Raw genomic sequence first — 21,582 nt, forward strand, 5'->3', positions numbered from 1 at the left:
TGGACTGTTTCTAAAAGTTCGAACTGTGCTTCCACAGGCATTACTGAGTAGAGGATCAGTAAAAGTTTGCGGATAAAACAAAATACAAAATGGGAAAAATACAAACAATATGAATATCACAATAGGAAGTTGAAAAGCAGGAGGATAAGTCAGAAATACTTTAGTCAGATGCTGATATTTGCATATCTTGCGTTTGGTTTCTAACTTTCCAACATTGTAGGACTCAGGGGCCATGGGGAAAAATGACCTGTACCTCGAGGTGACAACTCTTATCAGAGGACGGGCCTCGAGAGAACAGACTGTCTGCAGAGTCCGATCAGGACTAGGCCCATCATCAGATGATGCAATGCACTGGGAGGCAGACAATACTGGGAGGCGCTCCATCTGAAGAAACACCCTCTGGAAGGAACCACCTCCCGAGAAAGCATTAAAGAAAGGCTCCTGATGGCATCCCGGGTTAGACTGAAAGCTCCTGGGATGCAAACTGCCTTCGTTTCTGGCTGTCCAGCAAAACAGTGGCCTGGAACTGGGACCAGCCTGGAGCAGGCAGATGTGCGACTACTGCAGCGAGGACAGAGGGCAGTCATTTCACTCGTCCATTCAACCTCGGACTGAACTCTCCCAACGAGCCAAATCCCACCCCACATGCTGGTGAGGATTCCACCCTCAGCAAGCTTGCAGGCACGCAGGGTAAGACTATGCAGAGAGAACGATTGTATTTTACATACTGGAAACATGAACTAAAAGGTACTAATGTAAATTCTAAACTACTCAACATGTTCTTTTATTTATCGTTTTCTTTATGTGCCCATATATAAATAGAAATGCCACAGAGATAAATTTTACTCTTTGGTATTAAAAACCTATTCCAAAAGATAAAGTTCAAAACCTTGTTTAAAATGATTTCTATCACTAACATATGTAGCTGAGCTATATTATGTAAGGTTCTCTAAATAACACTCTTGTTCCCAAAGCAGCAACAGCAGCATTCTCAGCCAATTACTTACTGGAAGTAGGCATGAAGCCAGTTCTGCTTTTCCGCTGTCTGGATGCTGTAGGGAAGAGAGCCCCCGGCTTTTGAAAGAAGAAAAATAAAGCAAATAATAAAACGGATGCAATATAATTTGAGGATTCTTCATTAAAAAGTATAATAAACAAAATCTATAGTAAACAACAGTGAGGAAGTTAAAGGGGAAAAAAACAAAACTGCTTCCATTATTTCATCTTAGAAAACACGTCCTGGACAGGAAATGTCTGCACTCGCACTAGCTGCGCCCCCTCAGTGGGCTTCCTTTCTGAGGGATGCATATTAAATGCAAGTGTTTACTATCTGCAAAGGGAAGGGGTTTCGGATGCTCATTTAATATCTGCAACAGCACAGATCTGAAGTGTTAGGAAGAATCCTGGCCCAAACTGCCGTCCTCATGAGGGCGAGACATCCTTAGCTTCCTTCTGCAAGATGAGGTGTGGAGCGCCTCTGTTTCAGCCTAAGACCAGGACAGTTGGGGCAGACTAGGATGAGAACTCCTAGAATTTGAGAGAAAGATTAGAGCCAGGCATGTTGGATCTGTTCTGAAAGGGCACAGAGCAGTAGGGCAGCTGGTTTCATCTGGATGACTTGCCTGGACAGCCAATCTGCTGGTGGCAGAGGCTAGAGCAGCCTCATTGGTAGAAACGAGATGAGCAATCACTCGGAGGGTGACTGTGAGGGTTAAATAACATCCACAACCTGCCACCTGCACCATCTTTGGAACATAACTAGCGCTCAATGTTACCCGTGTTCACGATTCTTACCCAGTTAAGAGAAACATCATCTCCGATTTCCTAACCCATACTTTTCTCATCCCAAGGGGGATGAGAAAATTCTTATTTCTTGTTTTTAGAAGTTTTTGCCAGGGCATTTGTGAAATATACACAAAAAATACAATTGTGGCAGGCTTCCCAACAGTTACCTGGATACCCTTCTAAGCTGGTCCGCACGTTTTCCACAGAAGGATAGATCTAAAAAGAAATACGAAAAATTCCCAATGACACTTGGAAGGTACCATGCTGAAGGAACTATTTGTTAAAAGAAATGCTGATTAGTTTTTAAGAAAATAAAATCTCCATTAAAAATACTGAGAGGCTTATAAAACATGCTCTAAATTTTAAAAAGTTCCCATTTACAGGAAAAAAACCAGAATTTCTGGTAATTAATCCTATATAATAAAAAGCTAATATGCAAATCAACCGAATGGTGGAAAGACCGGTCACTATGATGCGCACTGACCACCAGGGGGCAGATGCTCAACGCAGGAGTTGTCCCCTGGTGGTCAGTGTGCTCCCACAGAGGGAGCACCGCTCAGCCAGAGCCAGGTTCATGGCTGGCGAGCGCAGCGGCGGTGGCAGGAGCCTCTCCCGCCTCTGCGGCAGCACTAAGGATGTTCGACTGATGGCTCCGGAGGCGAGAGGGCGCAGGCCGGGCTGAGAGACCCCCCGGCCCCCTCCCCGAGTGCACGAATTGTGCACCAGGCCTCTAGTTTGATGATAAAAAAGCACACTTTCATTGGAGTTTTTCCTCTGACATGTCACAGTAACACTGAATTAAATGCAAAATTAACTATTAACTCAAAGATGCCTAAGTAAATAATAATGCTCATAATTCTGCAGGCGATGCGTTTCCAACATCTCTTCCTGGGCTTGACAGCCTGGAAGGGATGATCAGTGCTTGCTGGTGGCGGACGCAGAGCTTTGGCCGAACCACACACACCAGCACCCCGATACGGGGCCACTCGATTACAAATACCACCATTTCCATCCCAACCCACTGAACCAAACCCTCCGTCTGAGGAGGACTGACTGCCCACTGACTCCTCGCCTGGACGAGAGACTGCAGACGAGGGACGCGGGAGGAGGAGCACTCACCAGATGGAGGGGAGCAGCGCTTTTCCCGGGGGCCCTGCTTTCCTTCCCCAGGGTCACCAACGTCTCTTTGAATTCAGCACACAACCATTTGGATTCGTCAGCCCCCATGGAGCCAATGCTTGAGAACTGGCCGACGACGGGCCAAGCCTCGGCCTTAGGTATGGACGAGGCGTGCTCTTTCAGGACCTGTGAAAGGGTGACGGTGAAAGCCACAGTCAGGACCCGAACCCAGGTGTGGGCATCTGCCTGCAATGCGATGCATTTAGCCAGAGCGCTCTACCTCTCTCGGTCAGGACCCAGTCAGGACACATGCCCGGGTGGCGGGCTTAACCCCCAGTAGGAGGTGAGCAGGAGGCAGCTGATTGATGATTCTCTTTCATCATTGATGTTTTATCTCTCTCCCTCTCCCTTCCTCTATGAAATCAATAAAAAAATACTAAAAAAAAAAGAAAAAAAGACATAAAGATGTTGGCTGTGAGATCCTGCCTGCTTTCGCTGTAGTCTCAGTTAAAAAAAAAAAAAAAAACACACTAAAATTTTCATTAACCAAGGGGAATTCTTACATAACATAAATAATTAATGGAAAAAGAAGTAAGGCTTTTAACAAAGACATTTTAGGGACATTATATTATTACTAGAGACCCGAAGAGTAGGCCTTCCTCCATCCCCCCCCCACCCCCAGCCAGGACAGGCTTCCCTCTGGCACCCAGGACCTGGGCTTCCCTTGCAGCCCCGGCTTCATCTGGAAGGATGTCTGGTCTAATTAGCATATTATGCTTTTATTATTATAGAAGGTCAGTAAACTGTTTTCTAAAAAGCAATAAAGAAGATATTAATCTTCAACTTGCTGGTTGTTTCATTTTGTTAAAGACCTTTCTATGTTCATTTTCATACCAGCAGCAAATGTGATTTTTGTAGTAACAATTCTCTTAAGGACACTGGTTTGGTAAACAAAATATATTATAGCTAATTGTTATAGCCTCTACTCAACACTACATTCTGCTTTGTTAAATTTGTATGTTAAAAGTTCTCGTATGCTGATCAAGTGCTACAAAATGGAATCTCTGATTATCTCTGTTACAAGATATATAACTAAAAGTCCATCTAGAATAATCTACAGCTATAGAACAGGCATAACAAAACTTTAAAAATTACTGAAAACTATCAGGCAATCAATTTATCATGTGCCTACTATTTGCCTCAAATTGTGCTAGATATATTGTAATGCTGCCATTACAACATACAATTATAAATAAAGAGGGAGATAACCCTGATAAAACCAATTATTTTGATGGTGAATAAATAAATAAATAAATAAATAGGGAGATAATACACATTAAATTAAAAAAAAAGTTAAAATAGTAAAAATTCTGTTACCTTCCGAAGCCTAAAGTGCCCCCAGTTATCTTTCTGATTTCCTTGGAAGCGTCCTGGGGTTGATCCAATGAGGTAAACGCTACAGAGATATAAGATGTAAATTATAGAACGTAGTGATGTGATTTATGGACCCCAAGTCACAAAATACACATAAAGTGTCCCAAGAGCCAGCCCATTTTCTCGGGCTGCTTCCTCAGAGAAGTAGCTGATACTGAAACTCATTGTCAAGCACAGCCACTAGTGGTGGGGCACCTGCAAGGGGAAGGGGCCAGGCCAAGAGCCGCTCACTTGCAGAGTGACCCAGCAGGAGGCCGAGGGTGCATGGGAAGAGTCCCTGCCTCCCTTTAGGGGCAGAGACCCAGGAGACACACAGCGACAACCTCCTCTTTCATCACGTCATGAAGGGCGGCCGACGCACTCAGCCTCCTTCCAAGACCCTGCGTTCCAGACCCCGTGCGGCTCTCAGGTATCACCTGCCGTGAGCACCCGAACCTCGAAGATGGCACGTACTTGGTTTCGGAGAGATCGTGGGCGTGGATGACATCTACCCACTCCTGGAGGGGAGGAGCGTTATAGGCCATCAGGTAGCTGATGAGATCGGCTTTGAAATGTGTTGTCGACTCTCCAGACCCATGGGTGCCATGGGCCATTCGTGGGTACAAGGGGCTCACCCACATTCTGGAACGGGAGAGAAATGCCTATTAACCGTCGGGAAGGCCACTGGTCACAGGGCCTCTCTGCATTGACTCTGCACTCACCCTGAGGAGGAGGGGAATTCTCACCGCGTCTCCACCAGGTGAGCAGAGATCCTTACGAAACATAAATCTGACCGTGCCACTCGGACAGCTTCCATCACATTCAGAATTATTTTTGAAGACCTCACTGTGAGTTTAGACCCAGTAAGATCTAGCCTCTGCCCACCTCTCCCAATCCAATCCCCGCTCCATGCTCCCTCTCATCCAGTCACCGCACCTTCTTCCCACGCCTTACATACTGCTTTCTGAGGCGTGATGACAACAGTCAATAGTTTTAACCTCAATTGTTATAGCAAACCCACACCACCTGTAGTAACCCCAGCAAGACTGTTCCCATGACTATCTCAATGTGGCTTTTTAGTCAAATGGAAAAGAGTAACAGTTATACTGAGAAAAATGTACAAACAAATCTACTTTCAATAAACAAACACATCGTGACGTATATGCTACAGTAGTTTGGGGGTATTTTTATAACATATACATTCCTGGCGCCTGGAATGAGTATATACCACATTTAATGATATTAGATTAACACAAACCTTAGACTGTCAAATACTACAGTAAATGAAATATGAAAGACATCTTTCATTAATCCTTTTCCCCCCAAAGAAAACAGGGTGGTGTTGGGTGAGAGCCATGATGTATGATGACTTTCTAAACCAGATGCTGAGGTGTGAGGCATTTTTCACATTTCCCAAAATAAGATGAGAAAATGGTCACAGGGCAAATAAGTTTAAAAGTGAGAAGTTAAACGGTGGACCAAGGGCGGCTGCAAAGGATAGCAGGGACACCTACATACAGAAAAGGGTCCGCAGGGCCTTGAGGAAGGGGACACATGATAACTGCCTTTAAATGTCTTTCTTAACAGATGACAACGCACTGCATGAGACTGCAGAGTCTTGGGAGGAGAACCTGGACTAACCCGAGATACCAGTGCCCGATCCGGGTGGCGAGAGGGAATCTGCAGGGAGTTCCACACCCTTGCTACTTTTTGAGTTTTAAACCATGTAAAGCTACTGCCCAGCCAATGATGTTTTTAAATGAAGGAGTAAAAATGGGACATGGGCTCAGTCAGCGAATACATCCCACGTTAGGGGTTCTAGCACAGGTTGGGCAATGAACTGTGGCAAGGTCTGTGGGGGAGAATGACAGTGAATACTTGAACCCCAAAACGCTGCTAGAGGAATGCCTGAGTTTCTTCTAACACAGAAGGCTGTTAACCTCCAGAAGGCAAAGATGTACAACATGGCTTAAATGAAAGAAAGGCGAGTTACAGCTTGTCACCAGGAAGGTCTGACCTGGAGGGAGAACAATGGTTAAAATTTGATTTGGGCTAATCCCTAAAACTAAACCCAAACCCCTCTTGAGAAAAGATGAAAAGCTAGACCCGGCATCCGTGCACAAGGACAAAGGGTCGGCGATATAAACTAAGCCTGAACCATCCCACGCTGGATTCTCTGAGATTCACAACCCCATGAGACACACCGTGCAGATGTGTTTCATGGGAAGCTACAGGGATTGGCGGGGGCAGGGGGGGGATTTTTAGCACTTGACTAACCCCCAAGTTTTCCTCTGATGCCCCCTGGGAAGTGGCAAGCCTGCGTACAAGTGGGAGCAGGGGGAAGTGGAGACCAGAAGGCTATCCACTGGGTCTTACTAGAAAAATAATGGGCTCAGAACTTGCACTTTGCATCCCCTTTCCTGCCTCGAATACTTGGATGGATTGGGCTGGAGTGTGTGTACGATCCCATTTTATAAAAAACGAAAAAAACCTACCCGTGTGTAGATATTGATCTGTGTGTACATCTATGATAGAGACAGACATGCATGATTATGCTAAACTGTTAACTCTGGTTGCCTCAAGAGAGAAATTGGGGGAAGAGATACTAAAGAATGCAATCTTTTTCTCTGCATGTGTATTTTTTCTATGCCGTGTGTGGGATTTTTACAATTAAAAACACAGAAAAACAAAAGAATAAAGCAAATGTTCTGGCTTTTGCCCTGTCTTCGCGCACACAGTCACTGCCGTAAAGCGAACAGAAGCTACGCACCCTTGCGTTTTCTGGTGCCAGTCTTCACGGATGAGGTTGGAGGTGTGTATGACCACCCGGAGGCCTTCTTCGTATAGCAGGAGCATCATTTTCCTTTAAAAACAGAAAAGGCATCAGAAGGCATTAACATTACTTTCAAAAAATGTAATATCTTTCTAATGCAAATGTAATAGCTAAAGGAATTCTTCAAACTCTTATATTACCCAAACTTTTAACAACTATAATCCTCCTTTCTTCTACACATTATCAAAGTCTGCTTCAGTGGTAGGTAGAAAACTACCTCCCAAAATGCTCTGAGTACTTGGTGGTCCATGAACTTTTGCCCCGTCCCATCCACATGGCCAGTCCTGACACTTCAGACCCCTCCCTTCCAGACTGGCCCTCATTATCTATTCAGCATCATCTGTTCCTATTAGGGACAATAGGAACCTTCTTGTCCAATGTTTTTTTATTTTTTTAAAATATATTTTATTGATTTTTTACAGAGAGGAAGGGAGAGGGATAGAGAGTTAGAAACATCGATGAGAGAGAAACATCGATCAGCTGCCTCCTGCACATCCCCCACTGGGGGTGTGCCCACAACCAAGGTACATGCCCTGGACCAGAATCGAACCTGGGACCCTTCAGTCCTCAGGCCGACGCTCTATCCACTGAGCCAAACCAGCTAGGGCTTGTCCAATGTTTTTTTAAAGTTTGGCCACAACCTCTTGCTGTGTCATTACTAGCATTTAAAAAAAATTGCAAAAGAATAAATAATAAACTCAACAGTGCATTGAATATATTTAAGTTCAGTATTGGTTCATGAAACTTGTTTTGCCATAAGCATGGATGCATGTGGTAGACTGAAAGGTCAAATATACTTTTTTTGCTTTCTTAAACATATTTTTATTGATTTCAGAGAGGGAGAAACATGAATGATGAGAGAGGATCGCTGATTGGCTGTCTTCTGCATGCCCCTTCTGGGAATCGAGCCCTCATCCTGGACATGTGCCTTGACTGGAATCAAACCGTGAACTCCTGGTTCATGGGTTGATGATCAACCACTGAGCCACACTGGCTTGGCTCAAAAGTATTTCTTATGGTGGGTCGCAGTTAAAAAGAGTGTGCAAGAGGCTTCATCTTCATGCTCCATAGATGCCACACCTGTCACCAGTGCGCCTGGGCTTGAGGTCAGCCTCCCCTTTTCCTTCTCCATTAACTCACATCAGTCCTGGTTGCGTCCTCTCTTCCCCACGGGGCTGCCCCAGGCCGCTAGTGATCAGACACACTTCTCTTACTTTAGTAACAGTGAGAGGGAGGGAATACTGTGTAAATAAGAGCTTTCCAGCTGAAGTTGCAAGACCTAAGCTCCAGTCTCCACCAGGGAGAAGCCATACGACCCTAAATCATTCCATGGCCCCGAACCTTGTTTTTTGGGGTTTTTTTTACCCTTGTAACGTGAAGGATGAAGCCCTTCGTACCTCACAGGGTTGCTGTGAGATGAAGTACAGTGTGCACTGAGGTGGGTGTAAAACACTCCCACTCGTCCTTCAGCGCCTTCCTTTCTTTCGTCATCTGCTGTTGGATGGTTTGTAGCTTCCTGCTTGTTTTCTAATTATTTCAGGAATCTAAGCGCTCTCTCTACCCAACCAGAGACTCACTCCTCAAGGCACTAACGCTGCCCTGGCTTTTCATTTCTATTGAGGCCAAAATGCTCCTTCATGTTCACTGACGTAAGTCAGTTCACACTGGGGGAAAATAAACAGCATGGGTACTGTTTGGACAGGATGGAGCCAGCATAAAACGATGCGGAAAAGAACGGAAGGACAGAGAGTGAGAGGTAGCTCCTGCCACGCTGAGAACGTGACACGAGCTGGCAAACGGTAAATGAATGCAGAGCTGCAGGAATGACAGCTGGTGGGCCAATCTTCCCGTGTATGACATGTGCGCCTTGAAATCTGGGCAAATTTATGTGCACAGTTACCAAACTAGCAGCTGACTGTCACTAAGAATAAGCCAGCTATGAATCCATGATATGAGTTTTACAAATATTCCCATTAGGCACACTGATCAGGGAAATCAGGCACGAATGTCAGTGAGTCCCGCAAACAGAACCGTGAACAGATCCAGGGAGTCGCTTGCATCCTTTCAGAGATAAAATGGCACATGCCAATCAAGCCACAATTTAAAGTGGATAAAGAGTAAGAAATAGGGTCTCCCTCAAAGAACGCTGACCTGCATGTTGCCTACTGAGCTGTGGGGGCAGCAAAAGGGACACGTCCTAAATCTGCAGCTGTTCCTGTGAAGGGCCCGTGTGCCAGGCACCACCCTAGAGGCTCCACGGGATGCCAGCACGCAGTGCCCCCGGTAACCCAGAGCGGGCGCCGTCTCCCACTCCAGCTGCACCGCCTGTGGCTGGGAGACGGTGGTCAGAGAATGAGCCCGAGGAAGAGCTTGTTTGGATCAGACATGCGGATGGTCCTCTCACTGCACGTGGCTTCACCACGCCAGGGGTAGGAGTGGGCGAGGTGTGATCGGGGTGAGGACTGCGGATGGGAGTGGGAAGAAGCCTGCCCTACCATCCTGTGGTCAGCCCGTTAGTTCACCTGGCTCCTGGTAGACAGGGAACTGGACGTGGAGCTGCTCTGGCTCCCTCCTTCCCGCCTCCAATTCTCAGGGCCATGCGAGCTAACTTTGCTCCTAGTTCTGGGGGAACAGCAACGCTTTAGAATTCTAACGCCTTGTGAGAGACATCCTGGAAGTGTACGACATCCTTCAGAGACACGGACAGAGAATGCTTAACGTGCCTCACTGGACTATGGGCTCCTGCAAGACAGCTGCATCAGGTCATTTCCAGCTGCTCTGCACAGAGCCCACACAGGCCTGCTAACATGAGCACCGTCTCCAACCCACTTCCTACTTACTGTGGCCACTCCACTCCGCCCCGATGGGGAGGCGGTTTCCACCCCTTCACCATGAGCTGCAAGGCTTTCCTCCTTTACTAACTCATGTGTTTGTCTTGCCTCTCTGACCAAAAAGCTAAAAGCTGCAAGAACAAAACCCATTTTGTCCCAAACTCGTTATATCCCCAGAGCTGTGTCTCAAGAATATGATAGATATTTAATGAATAATTTCTAAAACATTTTAAAAGGAGCAATGGACAGTGATTACAAGATACGAGTTCAATCTCCTACAAGACTGTCATTTTAACAAAATGCAAACTACACATTCTATGTGGTTGGGAAAGGTCCTAATTACTCCCTTAGGCATTTAAGGGTGAATCCAGGGGGGTGGGGGGGAGGAGGAGGAATGAATTTGCCAAGTGGTTTGTGTGTTGGGGAGGGCAGGATGGACCACAGGAAACAATGAGTCCATCGGAGCAGCCAGCAAACAAAAACTCCCGTCCCCAGGACTGGCCCAGGGAAAACTGCTTATCCGCTTGGGGCCTCCGGTCTATGCAATGAAGGTTCAATTGCACATCCGTGTGTCAGACCCTGGCCAGGCCCAGCACACCCAGCCCTCCTGGACAAAGGCACAGGCTCCGTGACTACTTGCTAGCATGTGGAATACAGAGCGACTCTGTCCTCGAAATGCTGACTGCTGGCACAGAAGGCGTGGCCAGCACAGGGGCCTGGCACCAGGGGTCTAGGGAAGATGCTGAGCCGCCTTACACAACGCCATTCTGTGTCCTCTGCCTGAATTAGCATCCCGTGAGCGTAGTGTGACACACACAACAACTGATCCTGCGGTGCCTGAGTCCACCCTCAACAGCCCTCAGACCTGTCCTCTATTAGACCGCAGCTTCCAATTAGGGATGGTCGGTAAATGCTGCAACATTTACCCAAGAGCATCTAAGAGCAGATAACGTAGGATCGGTAGGTCTCATCTACGAAATGGCTCAACTCTTTTAGCTCTGGTTCCTTTTTCTTGAAGCAAACTGGACAATACAGTTTTAAGTGGATAGAGAGAAAGATGAACGTGTGCTCTCATTTCAGGGCACCGTACCATCAGAAAACCAGTGATCACAGAAAGACTCACACTCCCTCCTAGAGATTCCCTTTTGCCCTACAGACAGACGCCTGAAGGAACATGCCGGAAGCCGCCAGCTACCCATTTCCACTGCTGGTCTACAAGACAGGTGAGGCTCGGTCACATTCACTTCACAAATCCTTCCTAGAGAAACGTGCTTTATAAAAAAAGGCTGAAATAGGGACAACCATGTCTAGTCCTTATTCTCATTTGTAGAACCAATTATGTAAAAGGGCTCAGCAGAAACAGCCGCAGGACTAACCTAAAGCAGGAGTCCAGAGTTAGCAGGAGCCCAGCGGACATCGGCGCAACGTGCCAAGTAGGAAGTAACACAGGTTCCTCCTGTCTGGTTGGCAGACTTCAGAAGAGCATTCTAGAAGAAATTTCTGAGCTGTCTTGAGCAGTGACAGGCATCAGCCTCTTGAGTTGACAACATTTGTAAAATGGTGTTTTTTTTCTCAATCACAGGATGGAGCTGACCTAACAATATTCTCTATTTGATGCGACTGAGAATCTTATAAAAGACTCTCTTTAACGTAGTGGAATCCACAGCGCGTTACTGACACACATACAGTCACTCATAACCACTGACCACAAACCACAGGATCTATTCTCCTACAGCGAATGTCCTGAACAGAAAAGCGGAAACGGCACCAGGGATTCAGGCTTTTGTGTGGAAAGTATTGTAGCTTCAGGCTGTTAGAAAACAACTCCATTTGCTCCGATTCCTTACTGATAGCATCCTCCCAACATCTCTCCCGCCCCCAGGAAAATCATCACACCGAATTCCTTCAAGGGCCTTTCTGAATAGCATCCTTTGACCTATTAAAACCATACCCTCTCCCCAGTTCATAAAAATTGCTTACGTGTGGTGTGTTCCAAATGCAATATCCAACTTTGCCTAGGATGAAAAAGAAGTCACTTGTTAAAAAAAACTCAATATCCCTACCTATTGGAAATTAAATTAGAAACGGTTCAGGTCTTTTTTTTTTTTTTTTTTTTTTTTAACTGCTTTTACTGCCCTCTAGTGGACAAGCTTTTATACAGCTTTTATACTATCCAGTGAGGCTTGTTTTTAAAAAACTTTATTTTTTAAAAAGTTACCCAGAATAATTCAATACTTTCTGCACTTTTAATTATAGTAATTAGAAGTTAAAGAGCCTAATTTCTTTAGTTGTCAAAAACTAATAAAAACAAATGAGACTCTATGCAAAGTTTTAAAATGAGAAATGTGACTTATACAGAAATTAACAAATGCAAAAAGTTTTCAGCGCGTATTCAAAAAACACTGAATGGTGGCATCAGAAAGACTTGTGTTGTGATGTTAAAACCGAAGTTTTCTTACATTAGTAACATAACAAGCACTGAAAACAAAGAATATGTTAAATCCATTTTCTTGTTACAAAATGATACCTTCACGTATAAATGAGGCATGAGTGGAGAAGTAAAACATTTTATCTAACACCCAGTATATATAGCAAGACCTTGGTTAAACAGACTATGCCCCAGATGTAGGCTAGGAGACAGTTAAAATAGAAATGTCAAAATAGCAGTTAGGAACGCACAAATCCTAGCTTCACAACTTTGCATGACTTTGAAAAATATTTAAATCTCCGTGCTTCATCTTACTGCTCTTTCAAATGATGGTGCTGTTAGGGGATTCTGTGTTGTCAGGAGTAAGTGAGAAAAAGTGTTTCAAGCGCGTAGGAACGGGGCCTGTGCTGGCAGTACTGCTGCAAGCCCCGCCCACCGGCCACAGGACAGGGGGGTGGATCCGTTTGCTGGAGGCAGTGAAGCAACTGAACACACAGCGGAGGGCACAGGCCCTGTCCTGGAGATGCTCACGGACAGGTGGCCCGTCACTGTCCTCTCACACTCAGCACGTGGGGTGCTCACAGCCCAGCATGCGTTTGTCTGGCCACAGAAGAGAGAACAGGGAACTGTATTTGATGTCTTTAAAATGACAAAACTGGAATGAAGACTGCCACACTGTAAATTGATATTTAGCTGGAAAAGGAAACGGTCAAGAGACGTGGCTTTTGAGTTTAGGTTTGTTATAAGTCATTTGATCTGGGGCAAGTCTAAGCACAAAATCAGGATTGATAGTAACTTCAACAGGTAATATTTAATGGGCGCTTTTGGTGCACATGCACCACATCCCTGTACAACACCCCAATGAAGAAGAGCATGAGCAGCCCACTTAACCATGGAGGGCTGAGGTTCAGCGATGAGCCCAGGATGACACCGCTAGTACACGGAGAGCTGGGACAGAACCCAGGCCTCAATCTCCGACCTCTGGCCCCACATGTACGAAACAGAAGTGTTAGCATACAGATTCTTTGACTGATGTCAACGTCAATAATGCATCTTACAGACAAGGCATAAAGGTATTTCAATAGGCCAGGCTGGGGCCACAAACCTTCTGCACCCCTGACTACATCTGGGAGCTTCTGAATAGCTCTTTGCGCAAGGTTTGAAAGACTGCAGCTCGTTCCGCCCTCTAGTGGCCGGTCTGGAGCACACCAGCAGGCACGCCACAATGTCTCTAAAACTTCTCAGGACAAGTAGTCTTTGAAAAACTCGATTTCTATTTATTTAATCACTGTGTTATTTTTTTTTAGTCTGATGAGAGCTATCCTACTGCAGTTTAAACTCTTCTGCTTGGGAAAGCAAAAGCAAAACAACTGGATTTTAGGCAATGGCTAAGCTAAGGCTTATCTGTGTAGAAGTGAGCTACAGATATGCTGGGAAAAGGAATGCTTTCAAATTCCAACTATAGAAAGTACGTGGTTGAATCACAGTGCTGAGACCCAGGTTTTGAGAGGCACGCTGGCTGACTAGTGGCAACCAGAGGAGGACTGGAAGTTGGGGAGAGACAGGGGATCCATGGTACATCCAATACAGCTGAACAATGTGAGACAACTAAGGAGATGTCTTCAAACATAAGAACCACCGACACATGCTAGGGGGAGAATTACTGCATGTGCTCCAGAGGGAAAGATTAGGACCGATGTGTGGAAGTCACAAAGAGGAAGGTTGTGATGGTTAATTTTATGTGTCAACTTATCTAGGCCACAACATCCAGACATTTGGTCAGATGTGGCAGCGAAAGTATTTGTTAGACTAAAACGGATGACCCTCCACAATGTAGGTGGGCCTTATCCAATCAGCTGAAGGCCTCAAGAGAAAAAAAGACCAACTCCTTCAAGGAAGAGAAAATTTGGTCTCCAGGCTGCCTGTGGACTCAAACACCTGTTCTTCCCTGGACTTTGGACTTGCTAGCAGCCCCCATACATACAGAGATGTGTACGTTTCCCTGAAGAACTCCGATACAGAGATATGAGGTCAGCATAAAGAAAAATTTTTCTAACCACAAGGGCTACCTCAGGAAGCATTCAAGCCAAAGCTAGACAATACCTGTGGGGGATGCGGGAGAGAGGATTCCTGCACTCGGCAGGTAGAAAGATGAAATGTCTAAATTTCCTTCCAACTCTCAGACCAAGCATAACGGCAAGAGCAGCTTACCTGGCAGAGGGAAACGTTCTGATGAGACTTGGCCTCGGCGTGCAGGCGAGCCTTAGCTTCTCGCTTGTCGCCATGCACCAGCAGGATCGGCTTCTTCCTGCAGAGGCCAGAGCATGTGAAACACATCATTCACAGAGCGGGACTCTTGCCTGGTGAGGGAACCCCAGCTTCCTTATCACCCCACACGTGCTTCTGGCCTTCGTGGGCTACCAGGACAGGTCAGTTCATCTTCATTGACCAGTTACCGTTCCAATGGGCTCATGGGGTCCGATCCTGAAGCTCTACTTCGACTCAGAGGGGTTGTGACTCAGGCAAGCCTTTGATTGTGAATTATCTTCTTTGGTCCCAAAGGGCACAGAGTTAGCTCTGTGTTAATATGTTTAAATTCAGACGGATTAAGGACACAATATTGCTGTTGTATAGTGTGATGCTCTTCTCCTTCCCTGCTGTTGGGACCTTACCAGGCCTACATTCACCAAGCTCCTACTGTGTGCTAGGTACTGCACTAGACTCCCAGGACACAAGAGTGAACAGGCCCAGGTCCAAAGCAGCAGGCAGACTCATTAAAGGTGGTTCTATTTCAATGAAACAGAGCCCAAGGTACACTGAAAAGGCTGTATTTTTTAATTCCTAAAGGACAACATGAGAATACTCTTCAGGCCTGGCTGGCGTGGCTCAGTGACTGGGTGTTGACCTAGGAACCAGGAGGTCGCAGTTCTATTCCTGGTCAGGGCACATGCCCGGGTTGCGGGCTTGATCCCCAGTGTGGGGTGTGCAGGAGGCAGCCAATCAATGATTCTCTCATCATTGATGTTTCTATCTCTTTCTCTTTTCCCTTCCTCTCTGAAATCAATAAAAATATATTTTAAAAAAGAGAATACTCTTCAAGAATAGATTAAAAGGCTTTTAAGGGAACTATGATCTTCTCCAGTTAATTCAAAGTGAGATAATCCTTAGAAGTCAATATACCTTTACAAGCACACCCAACAAAACAAAAATTGGATTTTTATTCAAGGAACAATCAAGCAAGATGAACAAAGGTAGCTACTTCCACATGTATCAATCACGGTGCAGAATGATTCTCTACCATATGTGAAGGGCAACATGCAACTAAAAAGAAACATTATAGAAAATGCACTTCAGGTACAAGCACCTAGCTAACTAATCCCCAAGAACTTTATAACATGTTAGTTCAAATAAAACTAAGAAACCACACCTTCCCAACTTTTTTCTATTTTACAACTAGAAAAACAAGACAGAGGACAAGGTAAGAGGAACTCAAACAGCTACCACCTAGAAATAACTACTGTTATCAGATCATAAGGACTTTCTTAAAAATAAAGAGATTAACCATTACTGACAGAAGTTGAAATCTGCATTAACTCCTTCAAATTTATTGGTTCCATAAACCGTCACAAAAAGGCTGTGATGGTTCATTTTATGTGTCAACTTGACTGGGCCAAGGGGTGTTCATATAAAACATCATTTCTGGGTGTGTCTGTGAGGGTGTTTCTGGATGAGAGTGGCCTTTGAATGGGTGGACTCCAATGTGGGGGGGCCTCATCCAGTCCACTGGCAGCCCAAGGTAGAAACAAAACGTGGAGGGCGAACTTGTTCTCTCCCTCTTGAGCCAACTGTACTGTATCTCCCGTTGGTCTGTTTTTCTGGAAAGCCCCTCTATGGCAGTATCTGAATGACGACATAAGGCAGTACAATCTCCAAGATCAGAATTTCTCTCTGTAAATTCCGGATGTTGCCTTAACTTGACATTTAGGTCCTTCCTCCTCCTTACAGCTCCTGATGGTTGGCGTTCCCCAGGAGCACTGAGCAGCGAGTGGGTGTGGGAAGGCAGGACTCTTCCGTCCCCGATCAGTTATGAGAGTCCAGGGGGTACCGGACAAGTTTGTTGGGGGTGGGGGGATTAATAAAGTACCACAAACCCGGGGGCTTAGAAACAGGACTTGTCTCTTGGTTCCGGAAACAAGAAGGCTGAGAGCAAGGTGTCAGCAGGGTTGGTTCCCTGTGGGGCTGGGAGGGAAGGGTCTGCTCCAGGCCTGTCCTAGCTCCTGGCGGTGTTCTCCCTGTGTCTGTGTCCAAGTTTCTCTTTCTTATGAGGCCACCAGTCACATTAGAGTAAGACACCCCTTAATGACCTCATTTTGATTTGATTATCCCCCAAAAAAGCTACTTCCAAATAAGTCACATTCTGAGGGACTGGGGGGGTTGGAACTCCAACAGATCCTTGTTGGGGTGAGATAATTCAACCCGTAACAGATACACAAGGAGTTGTGGTCTATACTTTGGCAACACTTGACAGTCACACGTGGGGGCAGCAGGACTTGAAAGGTGTGGCAATTCGATTTCAAGGTCTTTGAGAAGCAAAGGGACGAATAACGAAAAGGTGCCGGTGCAACTAACAGGGACATCTATGGCCAGGAGCCCATGCAGATGGCTCGCTGCCTCCTGATGTCCGTTCTCTCTGTTCCTAACAAATCCCGACCGTAGTCAGACAGGGTGTGCTCAGCAAAACCTCATTCACAGCCTCTTTCAGAGCCAGTCATCGTCCTGTGACTGCCGCTCAATGAAATATAAGCAGGTGTTCCGTGGGACTTCAGGAAGGCTGCTCAGAGGGGGCCTGGCTGGGATGTGGCCCTCTCATCCTTCTCCCCTTTCTCCTTCCTGCCACCTGGAACACAGACCGGGGATCGGAGCTCCAGGTGCCATCCTGGACCTCAAGGTGACTCAGAACTAAAGTCACATGTGGGGGCAGCAGGACAGAAAGACAGAAAGGCTAATTCTCTGAGAACCATGAGGGCCCCCAATCCAGATCTTAAATGTCTACCTCGTGGAGTTCTTAGGTTGGAAAAATTTTTTCTTTCTTGTTTAAGCTGCTGTTATTTTGGGTTTTCTGTCACACGCAGCTAAAATGAATGCTATGGGTCACAGGCCAAATACAAGCCCTTGAGTGCCAGCGCCCTGGGAAATTTCAATGGCATTTCATCTACTGTTAATGATGATTTCCACCATCTGGTTCCTAAACGAACCCAGGACTCTGAGGACCTGACAATCATTCCTCCTGCGTGCGCATTCCTCGGCCTCACTTGCTGTTACGGAGCCTGCCGTGTAAATGTGTTAGAAACCAGGATGGCGCACATCACTGTGCGATGCTGTTCAGTCTGTATTGCTGGACCCCAGGCTGAGGAACTCCAGGAGACAGACTGAAACCCATCACCTCCATCCGCTGAGTAAGGGAAGGCCCTGGGACCCCTTTATTAACTCAAACTACAAGGAGAATCATTTAGGAAGTGATTCTCAGAACAGTGTTGATGTGCCAAGTAATGCCTGGCACGCTGGCCACGGGTGGGCATGCTCACCGGGCTGGGCAGCAGGGGGGAGGGGACAGGGCAGCGCTCTTTTCCTTCACTCTAACACTGGACACAAAGTTCTCTTATGTGGGATGGAAGTTGTCCTGATCTACTTCTGGACAGAGAAATGGAGGAAAATGGTCAAATCTGTATAAGGAATACAGGTGATTAGCTAGAATAGAAAAAAAAAATGCTGTTTTCCCAATGTTTGTATGATCAGGAAGGTTTCAAAAGATGTTCAACGAAGATGGCCGGCAGCTGCCTGAGAAGCACAGATCTTGTGTTTTAATGCCATCTATCATCTCGGGGACTCACCTGAACTCTTGTGGATACTGTCTTACGAGCCAGTCCACGTCAAAACAGTAGTTAAACTAGATGGGGGGAAAGAAAAGCAAGTCAGTCACGGAGGACTTAACCAGGCAGTCTATACGGAGAGCTGGGTGGTTATTTGATTGAAAGAAACTCTAAAATAATGATGAACTACATATTTTATTTATAAGCCCAGACAGTTCTGCCACAATACTCATAAACCAACCTGCGATACGCCTTGAAGGGAACGCGTGGCCGAGGGGGGTCTGAGTCAATGGAGGAGCCTGTGAGAAAGCAGGTTCGAGGGCAATTATATCTGCGTGCTTGGGGGCATTTGTATTGGCTATTTCTGAGGGATCTCTGATTAATTTAAACAAAAGGGCTTATAAATGTGTCCCTTTCCCCCTTGGTGATTATAAAAAGGACTTTTAGAAGAGACCATCCGCTTTCAGCCTAACTTAGGAGCTAGTCTTGCAAACAGGCATTTGGGACTGGACGTTCACTACACTTATGATTACAGCTGAACCCCCAGGGTCTGCACTGGACTTACCCAGGGGGGCTCCTCCCCACACCTGAGTAGTCCTCGACCCCCCTCCTGGACAGAGTGACTCGACCACCCCGAGGTTTTATCTGGAGGCCAAGAATTGTGAGGCCAAGCCAAACATGAAAGGCGCAGAAAGCTTTGCTTTCTTCAGGGAAGGGACCTTTTTTCCTGACCATTTACTGGACGCTCTGGAGCATTAAAGTGATTTATCAACACACAGGGACCAGCTCTGTGGGGCAGGAGCAACCACACATGCAGAAAGAAGCAGCCATAACTTTTAGTCAATTTTGTTGGGTAGGTGCAGGAGATGTCTTACTTTTCTCAATCAGACTTGACTTGGCTTTCACCTTTCCACCCACAGCTCTTTGGGGATCGCACCAGAGTGCCTTGAGATTATCAGTGTTCCCAAACCAAGTCCCTGGGGCTGAAATTTTTTTCAAAGTGACTTCTTAGTCAGTTCCTGTGGCCCCATCCAGAGCCAGGAGCCCACTGGTAGTGGCATCCCCGTTCCATCTCGGGGACCCTGCACAGGACTGAGACACGGGTCCCCATCACTCACTCCTATTTTCTCATGGAGTTGTTTAATTATCTGTCCCCTTTTATCCAAAAAAAACAAAAAACAATCGCAAACTCACCTGTGCTGAAGATACAAGTGTCCCAAATAGAGGAGATAAAATATCTGTGAAGATCAAACATTTAAACATAATTCATATTTTGAAAGACATTCTCTAGCAATAATAATCACAACTGACTTAATCGTCACTGATGCTCAAAAAATTAGCTTAGAAAACTGTGAACTGAAAAATTACTACAAAGCCAGGCTTTAGTTCCCTAATGTTCAAGAGAAAATTTCCCTGCGCTGTTTGCTAATACTTATTATGTATTCTTTAATAAAATACAATGCAAAATTTGCCCTGACTGGTTTGGCTCAGTGGATGGGGCGCTGGCCTGCGGACTGAGGGGTCCGGGGTTTGATTCCGGTCACGGGCATGTGCCTTGGTTGTGGGCACGTCCCTGGTGGGGAGGCGGCTGATCGATGTTTCCCTCTCATTGATGTTTCTGACTCTCTGTCCCTCTCCCTTCCTCTCTGTAAAAAATCAATAAAATATTTTAAAAAGTAAATAAATAAATAAATAAAATACAATGCAAAATTAAAAGCTACAATGTCGATACTGGATGAGCGGTCAGTTTTAGAAGCTGACAATAAGGACAATAATGATGCATGCTGTCCTTCTTTCCAGATCTCTGAACTTTTACCACCCTCACGTACTCCTTCAAGTACCTACCAAGTAACCTCCCCAACCCAGGACTAACTCACTTTCTGTGAAGGCAAGGACAGAGGCACCCATAGCTCTAAGCTGTGGACACCCTACTGATGCTGTGGAGTTAGCATCAGACCCCACAGGTGAAGGACTCAGTCCTACAGGACTGCCCCACCTCAGATGCCAATCACAAGTCCAGACCTCCTGTACTTCTGACTATAACTTGAGGGTTCCCATGATCCACTCCTCAGGATCGATAATTTGCTGAAAAGTCTCCCAGAAGTCAGGAAGGAACTTTGCTTACTAGATTCCTGGTTTATTATAATAGGATACAACTTGGGAACAGCCAGGTGGAAGAGATACATAGGCTGGAGTGATGAAATCATGGCCATTAGTGATTAACTCAACCTCCAGTCCTGCTCCTCTCCCTGGAGGTGAAGGATGAGGCTGAAAGTCCCAACTCTGATCACATGGTTGGTTTACGGCAACCAGCCCCCATTCTTAGGGGCTTTCCAAAAGTCACCTCATTAACATAAACCCAGGTGTGGCTGAAAGGGGCTTGTTACGAATAACAAAACACACTTCTTTGCCCTTTAATTACTTTGGAGTCAGTCCAGGACAAAAACCAAATATAGCCAGGGATGAAGACCAAATATATGTATAGAACAATATGACACACGCACCTCAGGGAATAATCAAAGCAACCAAAGCCCAACTTTTAGTTCAGAACGGAAACACCTATTTGCATTCTGGCATTGTCTTTTTGCTTCTTTACCGGAAACCAAAACCAGGGTTCCAAGTAGCAGTTCTCAAACTTGACTGGGCATTCGTATTCCCTAGGGGGTTAGTTACAACAGGCTGCAGAGCCTTGCTCCCAGGGAATCCGGGTGGGGCCGGGAACATGCATTTATAACAGGTTTTAGGGGATGCTGATACTGCTGATCCAGGGACCAAAGAGAACTGCTGTTGTCAAGTATTTGCTACTTTATTAGTAAAGTGTTACTGATCAAGTTTGATCTCTAAGTTAACAGTTAAAAACAATTTTAAACATTGCACTAAATATTCCAAAGCATTGCTCTACAGGACCTGAGAAACATCCTCTGATCTCCCAAGTCTGTGGTCGGCAAACTGCGGCTTGTGAGCCACATGCGGCTCTTTGGCCCCTTGAGTGTGGCTCTTCCACAAAATACCGACTTCTGCTCATGGGCCACGAAGTCTCAATCACACTGTACGTGCGCGCCCGCACGTGGTATTTTGTGGAAGAGCCGCACTCAAGGGGCCAAAGAGCCGCATGTGGCTCACGAGCCGCAGTTTGCCGACCACTGTCTAAGTGAACAGTTTGCTGTCAACTCCCTGCATTTGCCGTCAAATGCTCTTTTTCTGTTTCCTGGGAGTGATTAAGTCCATGATGATCTTGGAGACCATTCTAGCTAACCTTGTGCTTTCACCAGAGGGGCCCTCTCACGTGCCTCCGGACACCAG

General features: G+C 46.0%; 1 protein-coding gene across 3 annotated transcripts in view; it reads right to left on the minus strand.

Annotated features, from left to right (window-relative positions):
• The window catches only part of TDP1 (tyrosyl-DNA phosphodiesterase 1), a 50,365-nt gene that overhangs the window by 25,505 nt on the left and 3,278 nt on the right, over positions 1-21,582 (minus strand). For all 3 annotated transcript variants that reach the window (XR_013997031.1, XM_081110848.1, XM_081110847.1), the window contains exons 3-12: positions 19,474-19,517; positions 18,301-18,356; positions 14,621-14,717; positions 11,962-11,996; positions 7,088-7,180; positions 4,792-4,959; positions 4,282-4,360; positions 2,905-3,090; positions 1,953-2,001; positions 1,008-1,074 (exon numbers count right to left, since the gene is read on the minus strand). Coding sequence is in view for 2 of the 3 variants with exons in the window: in XM_081110848.1 (XP_080966974.1) it covers positions 1,008-1,074; positions 1,953-2,001; positions 2,905-3,090; positions 4,282-4,360; positions 4,792-4,959; positions 7,088-7,180; positions 11,962-11,996; positions 14,621-14,717; positions 18,301-18,356; positions 19,474-19,517 (874 nt within the window). In the remaining variant the exon portion in view is untranslated. The remainder of the gene's footprint in view (positions 1-1,007; positions 1,075-1,952; positions 2,002-2,904; positions 3,091-4,281; positions 4,361-4,791; positions 4,960-7,087; positions 7,181-11,961; positions 11,997-14,620; positions 14,718-18,300; positions 18,357-19,473; positions 19,518-21,582) is intronic.

This window comes from Myotis nattereri (assembly GCF_964212035.1).
Source record: "Myotis nattereri genome assembly, chromosome: 1".
NCBI lineage: Eukaryota > Metazoa > Chordata > Mammalia > Chiroptera > Vespertilionidae > Myotis > Myotis nattereri.